The sequence below is a fragment of the Rana temporaria genome, chromosome 12, assembly GCF_905171775.1.
Source record: "Rana temporaria chromosome 12, aRanTem1.1, whole genome shotgun sequence".
NCBI lineage: Eukaryota > Metazoa > Chordata > Amphibia > Anura > Ranidae > Rana > Rana temporaria.
The window spans coordinates 73550725-73569792 of NC_053500.1; the positions used below are offsets into that span (position 1 = coordinate 73550725).

The 19068-nt window shown below is 44.6% G+C and overlaps 1 protein-coding gene across 6 annotated transcripts in view; it reads left to right on the forward strand.

Annotated features, from left to right (window-relative positions):
• Positions 1-390: 390 nt before the first annotated feature.
• LOC120918553 (probable ATP-dependent RNA helicase DHX58) overlaps positions 391-19068 on the forward strand; it is a 57012-nt gene continuing 38334 nt past the window's right edge. Inside the window, exons 1-7 of one of the 6 annotated variants that reach the window (XM_040330187.1) lie at positions 391-522; positions 4188-4265; positions 6414-6594; positions 7904-8108; positions 14719-14909; positions 15470-15586; positions 17948-18077. In XM_040330187.1, coding sequence (XP_040186121.1) covers positions 6427-6594; positions 7904-8108; positions 14719-14909; positions 15470-15586; positions 17948-18077 — 811 coding nt within the window. In that variant the 5' untranslated portion in view covers positions 391-522; positions 4188-4265; positions 6414-6426. The remainder of the gene's footprint in view (positions 523-4187; positions 4266-6413; positions 6595-7903; positions 8109-14718; positions 14910-15469; positions 15587-17947; positions 18078-19068) is intronic. The other 5 variants (XM_040330186.1, XM_040330188.1, XM_040330190.1 and 2 more) reach the window with 5 other exon arrangements.

The following is a 19068-nucleotide window of genomic DNA, read 5'->3' on the forward strand; positions in this document are numbered from 1 at the left end:
TGAGGCGGGCGGCGGCGGGGACAGGCAGAGAGTCGCTGATTGCCACCATTACTAGTACACAAAAAAAATATGTCCCCGGATTTCATTTAAAAAATGTGGTCACCTTATTTTAGCATATACTGAGAAACTTTATTAGTGAGTTGTTTATTGTTATGAACATATGCTCTTGTTACTAAAGAAATAAATAAGAAATGTAAAAAAAAAAAAAAAGAAAAGAAAAGATGGAAATTCCCAGTTTCAGTTTCGCTTCTAGCTTGTGACTAGGAAGGGGTGATCCAGGGAGATCTCCTTGGTGTCACAGCAGCCACGAGTCGTTTATTTGAGGCACGTCTGTTGGACTTCACAGAAACCCTGAAGGAAACCTTTGTTGCACTTTCCATTTAGATAAAAAGGAAACCAGTCTGCTTTAAAAAGCCTGACAGTAGGAGTGTGAGATCCAGTGTGACTGAGGACTGAGCTGTGTGACAGGGACTTGTGTCTTTCTGAGGAATAAAGAACTGGAGAACACTACGCTAAGGTCAGGTGAGTGGTAACAAAGACATCTGTACATTGACTATGACCAAAGTATGCTGTGTTTTCCTCAAACCTGTGCCTGTATACCTGTGCTCCATACCAAGGCAGGGGGTGTATATACCTGTGCTCCATACCAAGACAGGGGGTGTATATACCTGTGCTCCATACCAAGGCAGGGGGTGTAAATACCTGTGCTCCATACCAAGACAGGGGGTGTATATACCTGTGCTCCATACCAAGACAGGGGGTGTATATACCTATGCTCCATACCAAGGCAGGGGGTGTATATACCTATGCTCCATACCAAGGCAGGGGGTGTATATACCTGTGCTCCATACCAAGACAGGGGGTGTATATACCTATGCTCCATACCAAGGCAGGGGGTTTATATACCTGTGCTCCATACCAAGACAGGGGGTTTATATACCTGTGCTCTATACCAAGGCAGGGGGTGTAAATACCTGTGCTCCATACCAAGACAGGGGGTGTATATACCTGTGCTCCATACCAAGGCAGGGGGTGTAAATACCTGTGCTCCATACCAAGACAGGGGGTGTATATACCTGTGCTCCATACCAAGGCAGGGGGTGTAAATACCTGTGCTCCATACCAAGACAGGGGGTGTATATACCTGTGCTCCATACCAAGGCAGGGGGTGTATATACCTGTGCTCCATACCAAGACAGGGGTGTATATATCTGTGATCCATACCAAGGCAGGGGGTGTATATACCTGTGCTCCATACCAAGGCAGGTGGTTTATATACCTGTGCTCCATACCAAGACAGGTGGGTGTATTTACCTGTGCTCCATACCAAGACAGGGGGTGTATATACCTGTGATCCATACCAAGGAAGGGGGTGTATATACATGTGCTTCATACCAAGACAGGGGGTGTATATACCTGTGCTCCATACCAAGGCAGGGGGTTTATATACCTGTGCTCCATACCAAGACAGGGGGTGTATACAGTATATCTGTGCTCCATACCAAGACAGGGGGTTTATATACCTGTGCTCCATACCAAGACAGGGGGTTTATATACATGTGCCCCATACCAATGCAGGGGGTGTATATACCTGTACTCCATACCAAGGCAGGGGGTGTATATATCTGTGCTCCATACCAAGACAGGGGGGTGTATATACCTGTCCTCCATACCAAGACAGGGGGTGTATATACCTGTGCTCCATACCAAGACAGGGGGTTTATATACCTGTGCTCCACACCAAGACAGGTGGGTGTATATACCTGTGCTCCATACCAAGACAGGGGGTGTATATACCTGTGCTCCATACCAAGACAGGTGGGTGTATTTACCTGTGCTCCATACCAAGACAGGGGTGTATATACCTGTGATCCATACCAAGGCAGGGGGTGTATATACCTGTGCTCCATACCAAGGCAGGGGGTTTATATACCTGTGCTTTATACCAAGACAGGGGGTGTATATACCTGTGCTCCATACCAAGACAGGTGGGTGTATTTACCTGTGCTCCATACCAAGACAGGGGGTGTATATACCTGTGATCCATACCAAGGAAGGGGGTGTATATACCTGTGCTTCATACCAAGACAGGGGGTGTATATACCTGTGCTCCATACCAAGGCAGGGGGTTTATATACCTGTGCTCCATACCAAGACAGGGGGTGTATATATCTGTGCTCCATACCAAGACAGGGGGTTTATATACCTGTGCTCCATACCAAGACAGGGGGTTTATATACCTGTGCTCCATACCAAGGCAGGGGGTGTATATACCCTGTGCTCCATACCAAGGGGGTGTATATACCTGTGTATATACCTCTATACCCAAGGGGGTGTATATACCTGTGCTCCATACCAAGGCAGGGGGTGTATATACCTGTACTCCATACCAAGGCAGGGGGTGTATATACCTGTACTCCATACCAAGGCAGGGGGTGTATATACCTGTGCTCCATACCAATACAGGTGGGTGTATATACCTGTGCTTCATACCAAGACAGAGGGTGTATATACCTGTGCTCCATACCAAGGCAGGGGGTGTATATACCTGTGCTCCATACCAAGGCAGGGGGTTTATATACCTGTGCTTCATACCAAGACAGGGGGTGTATATACCTGTGCTCCATACCAAGGCAGGGGGTTTTTATACCTGTGCTTCATACCAAGACAGGGGGTGTATATACCTGTGATCCATACCAAGGAAAGGGGTGTATATACCTGTGCTTCATACCAAGGAAGGGGGTTTATATACCTGTGCTCCATACTAAGACAGGGGGTCTATATACCTGTGCCCCATACCAAGACAGGGTGTGTATATACCTGTGCTTCATACCAAGACAAAGGGTGCATATACCTGTGCTCCATACCAAGGCAAGGGGTGTATATACCTGTGCTCCGTATAAGGACAGGGGGTGTATATACCCTGTGCTCCATACCAAGGCAGGGGTGTATATACCCTGTGCCCCATACCAAGGCAGGGGGTGTGTATATTACTGTCTCATACTAAGGCAGGGGGTATATATACCTGCACTCCATACCAAGGCGGGGGTGTATATAACTGTACCTCATACCAGGGCAGGAAGTGTGTATATTACTGTCTCATACTAAGGCAGGGGGTGTATATACCCTGTGCTACATACCAAGGCAGGGGGTGTATATACCTGTGCCCCATACCAAGGCAGGAGGTGTGTATATTACTGTCTCATACTAAGGCAGGGGGTATATATACCTGTACCTCACACCAGGGCAGGAGGTGTATATCCCCACATCAATAATGCGCACTTTCAGTCCCTTCCTGCCCTGGCCAATTTTCAGCTTTCAGCTATTGCACTTTGAATGACAACAGCGCAGTCATGCAGCACTGTACCCATATAACTTTTTTATCGTTTTTTTTTTCACACAGATAGATCTTTCTTTTGGTGATATTTAATCACTCCTGGGTTTGTCACTTTTTGCTAAACAAAACGAAAAAAAAGACCAAAAATGTTGAAAAAAAAAATCGAATGCCCCATACAGACGGTCATTTTTTGTGATGAAAAAAAAATGACGTTTGAAGTGATGAAAAAAAACGAAATTTTTGAAACTTCATTTTCAAAAAACGATGTAGCATACACACCATAATTTTGAAAAATGATGAACAAAGTGACGGCACTCTAAAGGGGAAGTTCTATTCGCCTTGAGGCTGCTTTTAGCTGGTTACTTGTTAGTAAAAGATGATTCGTGCTTTTTTGTCTGTTACAGCGTGATGAATGTGCTTACTCCATTATGAATGGTAGTTTTACCTCCCGTCTCAAAACTTGCTTCTGGGCATGTGCGGGTTTAAAAACGTTGTTTTGCCCACACACTATCATTTTCATTGACACAAAAAATTACATTTTGAAAAACGACACAAAAAATTCGAGCATGTTCGAATTTTTTTTTTGTCATTTTTCAGAAGACATAAAATGATCATTTTAATTGACATTTTTAAAAATGTCATTTTATTTCATCACAAAAAATGACCGTCTGTACGCGGCATAAGTTTCTGTTTTAAAATGTTGCAAAAAAAGTAATTTTTCTTCTTTACTGATGTGCTTATATATAAAATTAACTGTGGTGTGGGATGGATGTGCTGTTCTGTGGAAAAAGTCTCTGTGTAATCTGTACTCTGAAGGGTGCCACTAATTATGATATTTATACCTTTATAGGTGGTATTGAGATTTCTCATTTTACACAAAATTGAAAACGTTGCCGTGGAGTTCGGGTTCGACTTGGAAGAAACACAGGTAGATCTTTCTTTGTACTACTCAGATTCCGGTGTGTGTGGTCAGCTTTCAGATCACCATGCCATTTGCAGCCAATATTTAGGGACGAGTAACAATCTGACTTGATAGAACTATTGTAGCTGATAATGATACTTAAGCAGGGTACTGGTTTTCCAGCATGTCAGTTCAAGAGAAGCCGGACATTAGGCCGGCTTCTGTCAGACAGGCTGATGTACACACTGTCTGAATGTTGGTCGGTTTCAGCTGAACTGGCCAATACCGGCCGATATTCGGCCCATATGAACAAGCTGATACATTCCTTCTATGTCTGGTCACAGCCTCCCATGATGCAGTATGCACCCCCTAGGTGTTGCATTGTGGAGGAACGGGAAGACAATCACATGATCTCCCTTTTATGGTGGTACTTGACTTGGCCTTGGGTGAACAGGGCAATAGGGGTGTAAAAAGTGGAATAGGGAGGGCTATTAAGTGAACCTATTACTTTGCCCTAAATAGCAGGCTCCCCCTTTAAAAGATTTCTAAACCCAAAACAAAGATTGGGTGGGGGGATGTATTCATCAATGTTTTTACCCAGGATTGAAACAACGTTTACCCCAGATTCATCAGTTTTCACTTTAGATTAATTACAAAAATAGGTAAAAAATATTTGAATCTTGGTTGAAAATTTTGACTAATATACCCCTTAAAGCGGAGTTCCGGCCACAATTTCACTTTTTAAATATAAATACCCCTGTAATACACAAGCTTAATGTATTCTAGTAAAGTTAGTCTGTAAACTAAGGTCAGTTTTGTTAGGTTGTTACAGCATTTAGACACTTTATAAAATAGAAATTGACTGGGGCCATCTTAAGTGTGGGCATCATGAAGCCAGACTGTATGACTTCCTGGATTTCAGCCTTGCAGATCTCGCACATCCTCAGTGCTGCACAAGCAGTGTCAGATCAGGTTTCAGCACCTGTGCTGTCCAAGTCACATGATTCTTTGCACAGACTCCTGGAAAGTTACACCCACTACATTCCCAGGAGTCTGTGCGGTGTAGGTTAGGAAGCATTAAGCACCTAGGTGCAGGAAGTGGGAAGATGAACTATTCTGCCTAGCAACAACACTTTAAAGGCATCTAAAAAAAAAAAAAAATAATTTGTAAAGGACGAATGACATTTTTTTAAAACTACTGATGTAATGTTATATTTATGGGTGGAACTCCACTTTAAAATAGAAATTTAAACTAGACGTAGGATCAGCTGGAAAAATAGAGAATTATTTTCATCAGTAATTAATGTCCTCCTAAGCAAATATAATGATTGGTAAAATATGAAGAATAAATTGGCCTTTCCTTAAAAATCTATACATAAATCAGCAAATTACACCAGCATGACCAAATCACATTATTATTATTTTAAAGGGGAGTTCCAGACAATATTTATGTTTATTAAAAGTCAGCAGCTACAAAAAGTGTAGCTGCTGGCTTTTAATAAACAGATACTTACCTGCTCCAGCGTTCCTGCGACACGCCGGCCAGGGCTCCGCTCCTCTCCCCCCCTCCCCGGCCGGCGTCTTCATTGTCACTGTGGGCACCCGGACGTGACAGCTTTCGGCTTCACGGCCGGGCACCCACTGCGCATGCGCGAGCGGCACTGCGCGCGTGGCGCGGCCCGGCGCTGCGCTGTTTGATTGGACAGGTGATCGCCTAGGACCTGTCACGTGTCCTAGGCGATCGCCTACAGGGAGGGGCTGCCAAAAGGCGATTAAGCTTAATCGCCTTTGCAGCCCCTCGGCAGAAGGAGGAAGTGGGACAGGAAGTCCCCTTCTCCTGAAGCCCCCCCCCCCCCAAAAAAAAAATTACATGCCAAATGTGGCATGTAAGGGGGTGAGGAGTGGGATAAGCAGAAGTTCCATTTTTGGGTGGAACTCCGCTTTAAGCAAAAAAGTTTCTCTTTCTTGCCACGAATAAAACAAATCTGTTGTTCCTCAGATCCTTGCTTAGGCACTAGATCACATGACTCTGACTACCAGTCATTATTGCAGAGGGTCTGTTTTCAATCAGTGAGATGAAAATAAAAAGCTCACTATTGTCCACTACTTTCCATAGAAAGAAAAGTTGAATCATTTGATTGTCTTTGATGCTACCATACATTTTCCTGATTATAGCTTTATTTTAGAGATGGAGCTGCGGAGCTACCAGTGGGAAGTCATTACTCCAGCTTTGGAGGGCAAGAATGTCATCATCTGGCTCCCAACAGGGGCTGGAAAAACGAGAGCAGCCATGTACGTTGCAATGAGGCACCTTCAAACAGTACCCAATGCCAAAGTAGCCCTGATTGTGAACAAGGTAACTATGATTTCACATTCTGTATTGTATGGTACACTACATACTGTATATGTCTGAACTGGGTCCAAACTGAAACCCTGGATTTTAAAGGGAATATATAGTGGTTTTGCATAAATTTTCTTTCTGACTTAAAGTTGTTATAAAGGCAAAAAGTTTTTTTTTACCTTAAAGCGGAGCTCCACTTGTTTCCAGTGCGCCAGGCACTCGCGATTGCTGGTCACAGAACAGGAACGTGGGTCTGTGTGCGTGAACAGTACACACAGATCCACGTCCTGTCAGGGGAGAGGAGACAGATCGTGTGTTCCTTGTATATAGGAACACCGATCGGTCACCACCCCAGTCAGCCCCCCCTCCCCACTACCACTATGCCATCAAATGCTCCCACTGTGCTCCATTGAATGCTGCCAATGTGCTATGCATGAATCTATCTATTGGTGATAGAGGGGGTGGCAGGAGAGAGGGGCGGTCCCAGTGCGCCCTTATGGACGCACTGCCACTGGGTGTACTCACTTTTGTTGCCATCGGTTTAGACATTAATGGCTGTGTGTTGAGTTATTTTGAGGGGACAGCAAATTTACACTGTTATACAAGCTGTACACTCACTACATTACATTGTAGCAAAGTGTAATTTCTTCAATGTTGTCACATGAAAAGATAGAATCAAATATATACAAAAATATGAGGGGTGTACTCACTGTTGTAAGATACTGTGTATATATATATATATATATATATATATATATATATATATATATATATACACACACAGCAATGTGTGTTTGAGCTTAGGGGTGCACGTCCTAATGCAATAGCCTGCACACACCTATGGATGCAATTCATTCTCATAGTACAGGACAAAACTACTGAAATTGATCAAGTTGTTCAATCAGTAGCTCAGCCAGGGGCGGACTGACCATTGAGTCACTCGGGCACTGCCCGAGGGCCCCATGCCACCAGGGGGCCCCATCAGGGTTGCCAGGCTCAGTAAAACCAGGGACAGTATGTAAAAATCTGTGTTTTTTTTACATCTGTCCCTGATATGTCCGAAACTGACATGCTTTTGATGTGAAAATCCAGAGATTTTAGCTGCCCTGCCTCCTGGGGTGGTGGCCATCTGTAAGTCCGGGGGCCCCATAATCTTCTATTGCCCGGGGGCCCCATGAGTTGTCAGTCCGCCCCTGAGCTCAGCTCCCCCTGCACCTCCTCCCAGAGCTCTGGTCATGACATTAGCTTGGAAATGATAGACTGAAATCACAGATGATTATATCTTGGTGGTTCTAATGGTGACTTCTCCCTCCCAATCTGCTAGGTGCATCTTGTACAACAGCATTACAGAAAGGAGTTTCATCCACACCTTAAGGACAAGTACAAAATTATTCCCATAAGTGGTGATACAGATGAGAAGGGCTTTTTTGCAGATTTTGTAAAAAAAAATGATGTTGTCATCTGTACGGCTCAAATCCTGCACAATTCTCTCTATAATCCGAGTGAAGAAAAACACGTGGAATTAACAGGTAAGAAGACCTTTGATCATAAACCATGGTGGCGACACATAATATGGGAATAACTTTTATTTATAAAAAAGACATGAGTAAAAGTATTTGATCCCCTGCTGATTTTATACATTTGCACACTGACAAAGAAACGATCAGTCTTTAATTTTAATGGAAGGTTTATTATAACAATGAGAGACAGAATAACAACAAAAAACAACAAAACATGTCCATTGTCATCGGTCAAAGCCAAAGTCGCATCCATCCAAAGTTGCATCAAAATTGTACTCCAATATCGCATGAATTTGGAGTCATACAAGTGTGAATGGAAGAAGATAAAACAATAGATCTTCTGGCAGGATCATTGGGTAATAAAACTAAGATGGGGGGATGGGACTCAGAAAGACAAAAACTGCTGTGTTAATGACACATTTAAAAAAGTTATAAATTGGTTTGCATTTTAATGAGTGAAATAAGTATTTGATATTTCAAAACATGACTTAGCACTTGGTGGCAAAACCCTTGTTGGCAAGCAGGGTCAGACGTTTCCTGTAGTTGGCCACCAGGTTTGCACACATCTCAGGAGTGATTTTGTCCCACTCCTCTTTGCAGAGCCTCTCTAAGTCATTAAGGTTTTGAGGCTGACGTTTGGTAACTTGAACCTTCATCTCCATCCACATATTTTCTATGGAATTAGGGTCTGGAGACTGGCTAGGCCACTTCAGTACCTTAATGTGCTTCTTCTTGAGCCACTCCTTTGTTGTCTTGGCTGTGTGTTTTGGGTCATTGTCATTCTGGAATATCCATCCACAACCCATTTTCAATGCCCTGGCTAAGGGGAAGCAGGTTCTTACCGGAGATTTAGCGGTACATTACCCCGTCCATCGTCCCATGGATGCAGTGAAGTTGTCTTATCCCCTCCATGTTTGATGGCGGGGATAGTGTTCTTGGGGTCATAGGCAGCATTTCTCCTCCTCCAAACACGACGAGTTGAGTTGATGCCAAAAAGCTTGATTTTGGTCTCATCTGACCACAACACTTTCACCTAGTTGTCCTCTGAATTATTCAGATGTTCATTAGCAAACTTCAGACAGTCCTGTACTCGTGCTTTCTTGAGCAGGGAGACCTTGCGGGCACTGCAAGATTTCAGTCCTTCGCGGCATAGTGTGTTACCAATTGTTTTTCTTGGTGACTATGGTATCAGCTGCATTGAGATTATTGACAGGATTCTCTCGTGTAGTTCTGGGCTGATTTCCCACCGTTCACATGATTATTGAAACTGCACAAAGTGAGATCTTGCATGGAGCCCCAGACCGAGGGAGATTGCAGTTATTTTGTGTTTCTTCCATTTGTGAATAATCACAACAAATGTTGTACTCCGTCCCAGCCTTGTGTAGGTCTACAATCTTGTACCTGACATCCTTGGACAGCTCTTTGGTCGTCTTGGCCTTGGTAGAGCAGGGGCTTTGCAAGGTCTGCAAAAGATCTGGGGCTAGAGCCCATAGCAGCGATCATCAAGCTTTTTCCTTTTTGCAGACCCAGGGGGGGGGGGGGGGGTATTTAAGCAATGTTTCACAGGTGTTTGCGCTTCAATCATCGATATGGTATATGGTGTCAGGGTGATTGATTATTTCTATTATTACATTGTAATATATAATGAAGTAGTTCAACTCGCCCTGAGTGTGTCACTTGTCACATCTCCTGTCACCAGATCCAGCTTGTCACTTGCCACCATCGCCTGTCACCAGGTGCAGCTTGTTACTTGCCATTGTCACCTGCCACCAGATCCAGCTTGTCACTTGCCACCGTCACGTGTCACCAGATCCAGCTTGTCACTTGCCACCATCACGTGTCACCAGGTGCAGCTTGACACTTGCCACCGTGGCCTGTCACCAGGTGCAGCTTGTTACTTGCCACTGTCCCCTGCCACCAGATGCGGATTGTCACTGTCCCCTGCCACCAGATGCGGATTGTCACTGTCCCCTGCCACCAGATGTGGATTGTCCAAAGTCGCATGACAAGTTGCACACGTGTAAATGAAGCCTTAGCAGAGTAGACAGAGTAGTCTTAGATAAATCTCATTTAAATGTATGTATCCGACTAATTGGCAAGTTAAAGTTTAAAGAGCTGCAACTGGCAGGCATTCAGGAGGACATACTGTTGTCTCCTAAATGCCGATTTTTTTTACAGCAGAGTGTAAATACTGCAAAAATGTGTTTGGCTTGCAGTTATACCATGGTCCAATTCTTTTGAATGGGTCAAATTTAGTGGTGGTACTGCCCGCAGAATGTGACATGGGGTATAATTTTTGCTGCAAATCAGCAAGGCCGCAGTATGTGTGAGATACACAGAGGGGATTTTAACGATCATCTTTGTACTTTCTTCCCTGTTTCTGTTATCTGGATAAATGATAGACCACTGCAGTAACTTCCTCTGTTCTACTCAAACAGACTGAATGGGTGGGTGTGCCTGCTTTATTCACACGCTCATTTATAGTGTTACGCCAGCCATGAATTGATTGAAGTGCATCCAGTTCAGCAGGAACCAGCTAAATTTTGATCCATCCATGTATGGACACCTTGGTTGTTCAGAAGTCAATCTATTGATCAACTTCTGTATAACCACCCTGTTGTGTTTTTCCCATATGATCAGTCCTGCCAGCTTTAGCCAACAACACTGATCAATGACTCAGTGGAGTGATTCCCCCATCCATGTCAAGTGTGTGGATGGGGGAATCGGGTCATTTAAAATAAAAGAATATCATATGGGCTACCTGGCCATTCTTCTCTCACTTCTCTCCTCATCAAGGCGATTCTATCAGCAGAACTTTATACTGCCCTGAATAATCTTTAGAGACTCTTGTAGGTGAAACTTCCAGGATATCAGCAGATACAGAAATAATCACTATACCAACAACCATGTTCAAAGTTTCTGAGATCACGTTCTGAGATGACATTTTTGTCCCATTCTGGTGTTAGATGTGAACATTAAGCCTAGGGTGATACTGACATTTAAATATTTTTGCTCCCGAGAGATTTAATCATTGGCAGTCATTCCATTGATTTCCATGTGCTGTGTATAAGGTGACAGCCAATGAGTAGGTAAATCTGTTGGTAGCAATGAGATTTATTTGCCCAAGTAGCACTGAGCTTACCGAACCTCCAGACTAACGATAAGCTTGGGTGTTGTCTGAACCCCACTTCTTCCAAACCAGGAAGTTAGCTGTCATTGTTGGGCCAATGACCCTGAGCTGCAGCTGACATAAAAAAAAAAGGCGCGGTTATGCGTGTGACATCATTGACCTAATGATTAATGTACATAACATTAATATAACACTCAAACATGTTAACCCTTTGATGGCGATGTAACGCAAATATGCGGCCTTCGACTTCAAGTGGTTGTATCAGGGTGATAGCTGCAGGCATCACCCCAGTACTGTTTTTAGAGCTGACGGTTGGCTATCTTGTAATGACAACCAATGTGGCTAATCAGCCACTCGGGTGTTATTACCCCTCCCGCCACCTTCTGCTGCTCGCCCGGGCTCTTCCATGCCACCGGGAGGCCCGACTGACCAGCTGGCCCGTCTGCCGGCTGGCCATAGACTCGCACAATGCCGCAATCAGCTTTGATGCGGTCTTGGGCCTAGTAAGGCCGGGTACACACGGACAAACATGTATGGTGAAAGCGGTCCGTCGGACCGTTTCCACCATACATGTCTGCCAGAGGGCTTCTGTACGATGGTTGTACACACCATCGTACAGAAGTCCGCGCGTAAACAATACGCGGGGCGTGTCCGCGGTGTCGCCGCGTCGATGACGCGGTGTCGCCGCGACAATGACGCGGCGACGTGGGCGGCCCGCCTTTAAAATGCTTCCACGCATGCGTCGAAGTCATTCGACGCATGCGAGGGACGGCGGGCGCCTGGACATGTACGGTAGGTCTGTACTGACGACCGTACATGTCCGAGCGGGCTGAATTCCAGCGGACTGTTTTAAAACAAGTCCAGGAATATTTGTCTGCTGGGAAAAGGCCCGGCGGGCAAATGTTTGCTGGAATTCGGCCCGCTCGCGCCCACACACGACCAAACATGTCTGCTGAAACTGGCCTGCGGGCCAGTTTCAGCAGACATGTTTGCTCGTGAGTATGGGGCCTAACACGGAAGCAATGTCATGACATCACTTCCAGTTTACTGAAGAATTAAAGTCGCCAGATTTAAAAACATTCAGTATTCAAAACAGCCAAACTTGGCTTTTTGAATGCTGTTGTGCAAAAGAGGTATTCCAGATCCCTCCATAAAGAGAACCTGTCATACTGTCACAAGGGGTTTTTACATTCCTTGTGACAGCAAAAATGATCAAAAAAATTAATTAAAAGGGACAATTTTTTTTAAAGCGCCCTATCCCTCTGTGCTCACACGCTGAAACGAATGCACATGTAAGTCACTCCCGCAAATGTAAACAATGTTCAAACCACACATGTGAGGTATTTCCCTGATCGTTAGAGCTTTTTAAGTACCGTAGTTTGTCACTATTCCACGATTGTTTGCTATTTTAAAGCATGACATGTATCTATTTACTCAGTGTAACATCATCTTTCACATTAAACAAAAAATTGGGCTAACTTTACTGGGCTTTTTTATTCATAAAAGTGTACCTTTTCCCCCAAAAAATTGCATTTGAAAGACCGATGCGCAAATATAGCTTGGCATAAAATATTGTAGCAACCGCCATTTTGTTCTCTACGGTCTTTGCTAAAAAAATATATATATATATATATAATGTTTGGGGTTCCAAGTCATTTTCTAGCAACAAAAATAAATACTGAATTTATCTTGTAATGACAACCAATGTGGCTAATCAGCCACTCGGGTGTTATTACCCCTCCCGCCACCTTCTGCTGCTCGCCCGGGCTCTTCCATGCCACCGGGAGGCCCGACTGACCAGCTGGCCCGTCTGCCGGCTGGCCATAGACTCGCACAATGCCGCAATCAGCTTTGATGCGGTCTTGGGCCTAGTAAGGCCGGGTACACACGGACAAACATGTATGGTGAAAGCGGTCCGTCGGACCGTTTCCACCATACATGTCTGCCAGAGGGCTTCTGTACGATGGTTGTACACACCATCGTACAGAAGTCCGCGCGTAAACAATACGCGGGGCGTGTCCGCGGTGTCGCCGCGTCGATGACGCGGTGTCGCCGCGACAATGACGCGGCGACGTGGGCGGCCCGCCTTTAAAATGCTTCCACGCATGCGTCGAAGTCATTCGACGCATGCGAGGGACGGCGGGCGCCTGGACATGTACGGTAGGTCTGTACTGACGACCGTACATGTCCGAGCGGGCTGAATTCCAGCGGACTGTTTTAAAACAAGTCCAGGAATATTTGTCTGCTGGGAAAAGGCCCGGCGGGCAAATGTTTGCTGGAATTCGGCCCGCTCGCGCCCACACACGACCAAACATGTCTGCTGAAACTGGCCTGCGGGCCAGTTTCAGCAGACATGTTTGCTCGTGAGTATGGGGCCTAACACGGAAGCAATGTCATGACATCACTTCCAGTTTACTGAAGAATTAAAGTCGCCAGATTTAAAAACATTCAGTATTCAAAACAGCCAAACTTGGCTTTTTGAATGCTGTTGTGCAAAAGAGGTATTCCAGATCCCTCCATAAAGAGAACCTGTCATACTGTCACAAGGGGTTTTTACATTCCTTGTGACAGCAAAAATGATCAAAAAAATTAATTAAAAGGGACAATTTTTTTTAAAGCGCCCTATCCCTCTGTGCTCACACGCTGAAACGAATGCACATGTAAGTCACTCCCGCAAATGTAAACAATGTTCAAACCACACATGTGAGGTATTTCCCTGATCGTTAGAGCTTTTTAAGTACCGTAGTTTGTCACTATTCCACGATTGTTTGCTATTTTAAAGCATGACATGTATCTATTTACTCAGTGTAACATCATCTTTCACATTAAACAAAAAATTGGGCTAACTTTACTGGGCTTTTTTATTCATAAAAGTGTACCTTTTCCCCCAAAAAATTGCATTTGAAAGACCGATGCGCAAATATAGCTTGGCATAAAATATTGTAGCAACCGCCATTTTGTTCTCTACGGTCTTTGCTAAAAAAATATATATATATATATATAATGTTTGGGGTTCCAAGTCATTTTCTAGCAACAAAAATAAATACTGAATTTATCTTGTAAGCAACAAAGGTCAGAAAAAAGCTTAGGCGTGAAGGGGTTAAATGTGAAAACCATACTACATGTCTATATACTGTAAATGCCATATTGCCAAGAAACTGCTAGTCAGATCATAAATGTTTTCCTACATATACATTATAAGGAGATACTATTCATGTACTTTGTATTCCCATTTTTAATGGACAGCACATTATACAGCATCACCCAGGGGCGGACTGACAACTCATGGGGCCCCCGGGCAATAGGAGATTATGGGGCTCTCGGGCAATAGGAGATTATGGGGCCCCCGGGCAATAGGAGATTATGGGGCCCCCAGGCAATAGATTATGGGGCCCTGATGGGCCTGATGGTCAGTCCGCCCCTGGTATCACCTGTATGATTTGGTTCTTCATAGCGAAGGGAATCTGATAATTATTACTGTTTCTTTAGATTTCACTCTGCTAATAATAGACGAGTGCCACCACACTCAGAAAGATGCCATTTATAATAAGGTGATGCAGATCTATCTCCAGAAAAAGCTGAACCATGAAATAAATCTCCCACAAATCCTGGGACTTACTGCATCCCCTGGGACTGGTGGAGCTAGCAGCTTTGATGATGCCGTGGATCACATTTTACAGGTGAGATACAGAAAAAAAAGCACACTAGCCATTAGTTTTGAATACAAACATGTGTAATTTTATTAAATAAACCATTGCTGATCCTTTCACAGATCTGTTCAGCTGATTACTGTCTGAGCTCCCTGCCTGTGCTCTACTGTTAACATTTACGTTCTTCCCAGCTATCCCTGAGGACTATAGAACCCCCCCCCCCCAACCTGTTATAGAAAAGAGAGGATGATTGTAGCCCTGTTCTAGGGTGACAATGCTGCCTTATCCATTGATACACTACATTGAGCAAGAAGCAACAAGAAGTGTTACTGGCAGGATAAATAGGTTAACATAAAGGAAAAAAGGTTGAAAAAAAATGACTGCAGTCACCACATCTGATCACTGATAGACTGCAATATATTCCATTTTTATTTATGGGTTTAGCTGCAATTCAGTCCCACCAAACCCCGCTTTTGTTCTGTCCTATCCATATTTGTGCTACACCACTTGATGTTCACAAAGCTTAGTCTGTAACAGTTTAGAAACCAGGACTGTGGCAATAATGTATTTGTTACTTTTCTATTCTTCAGATTTGTGCTAATCTGGACACGTGGAAGATAATGTCAGCCAAGGTCAACATCGAAGATCTAGAAAGTAAAGCAAGGCAGCCCGACAAACAATATGACTTAGTGCCAGAAAGGGCTGTGGTAATTATCAACACATCTTTTTATTGAGTCATTCATCATAGCCTGTAGCTTTTTGTCAAGTTTTAGTGTCCAAACACCAGGGGTGTCCAAACTTTTTTCAAAGAAGGCCAGATTTGATGAAGTGAACGTGCTTCCGACGATTTTGCCTGACATTCTTTGAACTATTCAAATTCGGTCTAAGTGTGTTTGTCCGTGCACTGCCCAACAAGAAATCTCTTGCCTTTGTGGCTATGTGTGGTGAATAGATGATCTCGGGCGTGTTATTGCCATGAATGCAGACTCACCATTGCCATGAATGCAGCACCCCCATTGCCATGAATGTAGACTCACCATTGCCACGAATGCAGCACCCCCATTGCCATGAATGCAGACTCACCATTGCCATGAATACAGCACCCCAATTGCCATGAATGCAGCACCCCCATTGCCATGAATGCAGGTGGTGGTCTCAGCGGGGGGGCATTGATGGTTTCAAGAAACTATTAGATAAGCACCTGAATGACCGCAACATACAGGGATATACACGGTAATACGGACATACCATGTATACTCAAGTATAAGCCGACCTGAGTATAAGCCGAGGTACCTAATTTTACCACAAAAAACTGGGAAAACGTATTGGCTCGAGTATAAGCCTAGGGTGAGAAATGCAGCAGCTACTGTAAGTGGATAAGAGGGTCAGCAATGCCCATTTGCAGTTTCACTGTGCCCATCGCAAGCCTCACTGTACCCATCGCAAGCCTCACTGTGCCATTGCAAGCCTCACTGTGCCCATTGCAAACATCACTGTGCCCATTGCAAACATCACTGTGCCCAATGCAAGCCTCGCTGTGCCCATTACAAACATCACTGTGCCATTACAAACATCACTGTGCCCATTACAAACATCACTGTGCCCATTACAAACATCACTGTGCCCATTACAAATATCACTGTGCCCATTACAAACAATAATGTGCCCATTACATACATTACTGTGCCCATTTCATACATTACTGTGTCAATTACAAACATTACTGTGCCCATTGCAGCCTCACTGCGCCGATCTGCATACCTAATGAGAGCCGTGTCATGCATACAGTCAGGCGGCGGCCATCCATCCAGTGTTCAAAAGCCCAGCCTCCTCCTCGTTCTCGTCTGTGATAGGGGAACACTCAGTTTCCCAGCTCAGTGTTCCACCTTTCATGGACATCCTCTCATCCTCGTCCCACAGCTCTCAGTAGGTATGCAGGCACAGACTCGAGAATAAGCCGAGGGGGGCATTTTCAGCACAAAAAAAATGTGCTGAAAAACTCGGCTTATACTCGAGTATATACGGTAATCAGACACATAGGTTGAACTTGATGGACTTGTGTCTTTTTTAAACCTCACCTACTATGTAACTATGTAAAAAAAGAAGCGGCGCTTCTTTGTTCCGGCGTAGCGCAGCTCATTTGCGCTACGCCAACGTAACTCTGAGAGGAAGAGCTGTATTCACAAAGCACTTGCTCCCAAAGTTACGTAGGCGTAGCGCAAATGGGCCGGCGTAACCCCGCCTAATTTAAAGTAGGCATGTAGTGGGTGGGCTACATTTAAATTAACCGTGACCCCATTTAAATGAAGGCCGTTCGTACGGCGCATGCGTGCGCATGCTCAGAATCACGTTGCAAATACTCAATGCTTTCGAAGTGAACGTAACCTACGCCCAGCCCCATTCACGTACGCTTACGCAAACAACGTAAAACTTGACGGCAGTTCCGACGTCCATACTTTGCATGGGCTGCGCCACCTACAGAGGTGTTTTATCTTTACCCTGGCGTATGTCTTACGTAAACAGCGTAGCTTACTGCGACGGGCGTACGTACGTTTGTGAATCGGCGTATCTGGCTCATTTACATATTCTACTCGTAAATCCACGTACACGCCCCTAGCGGCCAGCGTAAATATGCAGCCAAGATACGACGGCGTAGGAGACTTATGTTGGTCGTATCTTGGCAACAGAGAGGTGTATCTCTGTTTAAGAATGTGTGCAAAGATACTACGGCGCACATTCGGACTTACGACGGCGTATCTACTGATACGCCGTCGTAAGTCTACGTGAATCTGGCTATAATTGTATAATTTCTCTTTTTACCTCTTGCATGAGATTAATGACCAAAAAATGGATGACACAATGAGAATCAGCGACTCCATTTTTACTATTGACCTGAAGGGGGAGAACCTAAGTTGTCTCACGTGGCTGCGGCTGGTTGTAGTCTGTTGGTAGAAGATGTGTGCAGGCTGCAAAATGTATTGCTAGCTTTTTTAGCAGTTGATCATTCTAACTGATTTGTATTACAAGTTTAGTAATGTTGCATAGTAAAACAGTTCCCTCTGCTCTAGGATCCCTTTGGGGATAAGCTGAAGTCACTCATGGAAACCATACATGAATATCTTGGTGAAAATGACTATATTAGAACTGACTTGGGCACTCAGACATATGAACAGAAAGTGGTTGAAATGGAGAAGGAAGGTAAATGTTAAATCTGAAAGTGAACTACACTGTTGAGTTCCATATGTGTGAACTGTCTTATCTGCCAAATAATTGTAAATCTGTTCAGCTACTCATGTGATTTAGACAATCTTGACAGGATAGCCTTATTGGTGACCAAACTTTTCTTGCAATACAGCTTGGTATTCCCCTCAACTTATGGTTGGACAATGGAGGGGCAAGATGCTGAAGAGGTTGTCTCTGCTCTCCCTTCTTATGAACATGAAGGAGGATCGAGATAGATAGCACTGTAAATTACAGTAAAGCCTGACTGACTCAAAGTGCTGATCCTAACAACTTTTGTTATTCTGAAGATATATAGCTGGATTCAAATAGACCGCCGCATCTTTGCGGCGGTGTAGCGTATCGTATTTACACTACGCCGCCGTAAGTTAGCTAGGCAAATACTGTATTCACAAAGTACTTGCCTGCTAAGTTACGGCGGTGTAGCGTGAATAGGCCGGCGTAAGTTCGCCAAATTCAAATGAGGATGTGGGGGGCGTGTTTTATGTAGATTAACTGTGACCCGACGTGATTGACGTTTTACAGGTACGTGATTGTGCCCAGCCGTGCCATTCTGCCGCCGTGACATTCTGCGGTCCTTAAGTGGTTAAAGGGGTAGTATGGCTTCGGTTTAAAAAAATAAAAATAACAAACATGTTATACCTACCTCCACTGTGCAGTTCGTTCTACACAGAGTGGCCCCCATTCTGGTCTTCTGGGGTCCCTCTGCGGCTGTCTCGACTCCTCCCCGCATCAGATAACCCCCTTCATGGGAATCTATCTTCCAAGGGGGTTAGCTTGCTGTAGCCGCCGACTGTATCACTCGGCCACGCCCCCGGCGCGCTGCATCATTGGATGTGATTGACAGCACCGCGAGCCTATGGCTGTGCTGCTATCAATCTCCAATGACGAGCTGCCGCAAGCAGGGGGAAACCATGGCAGGAACGAGCCCAGGAGTTTCATGGCTTAG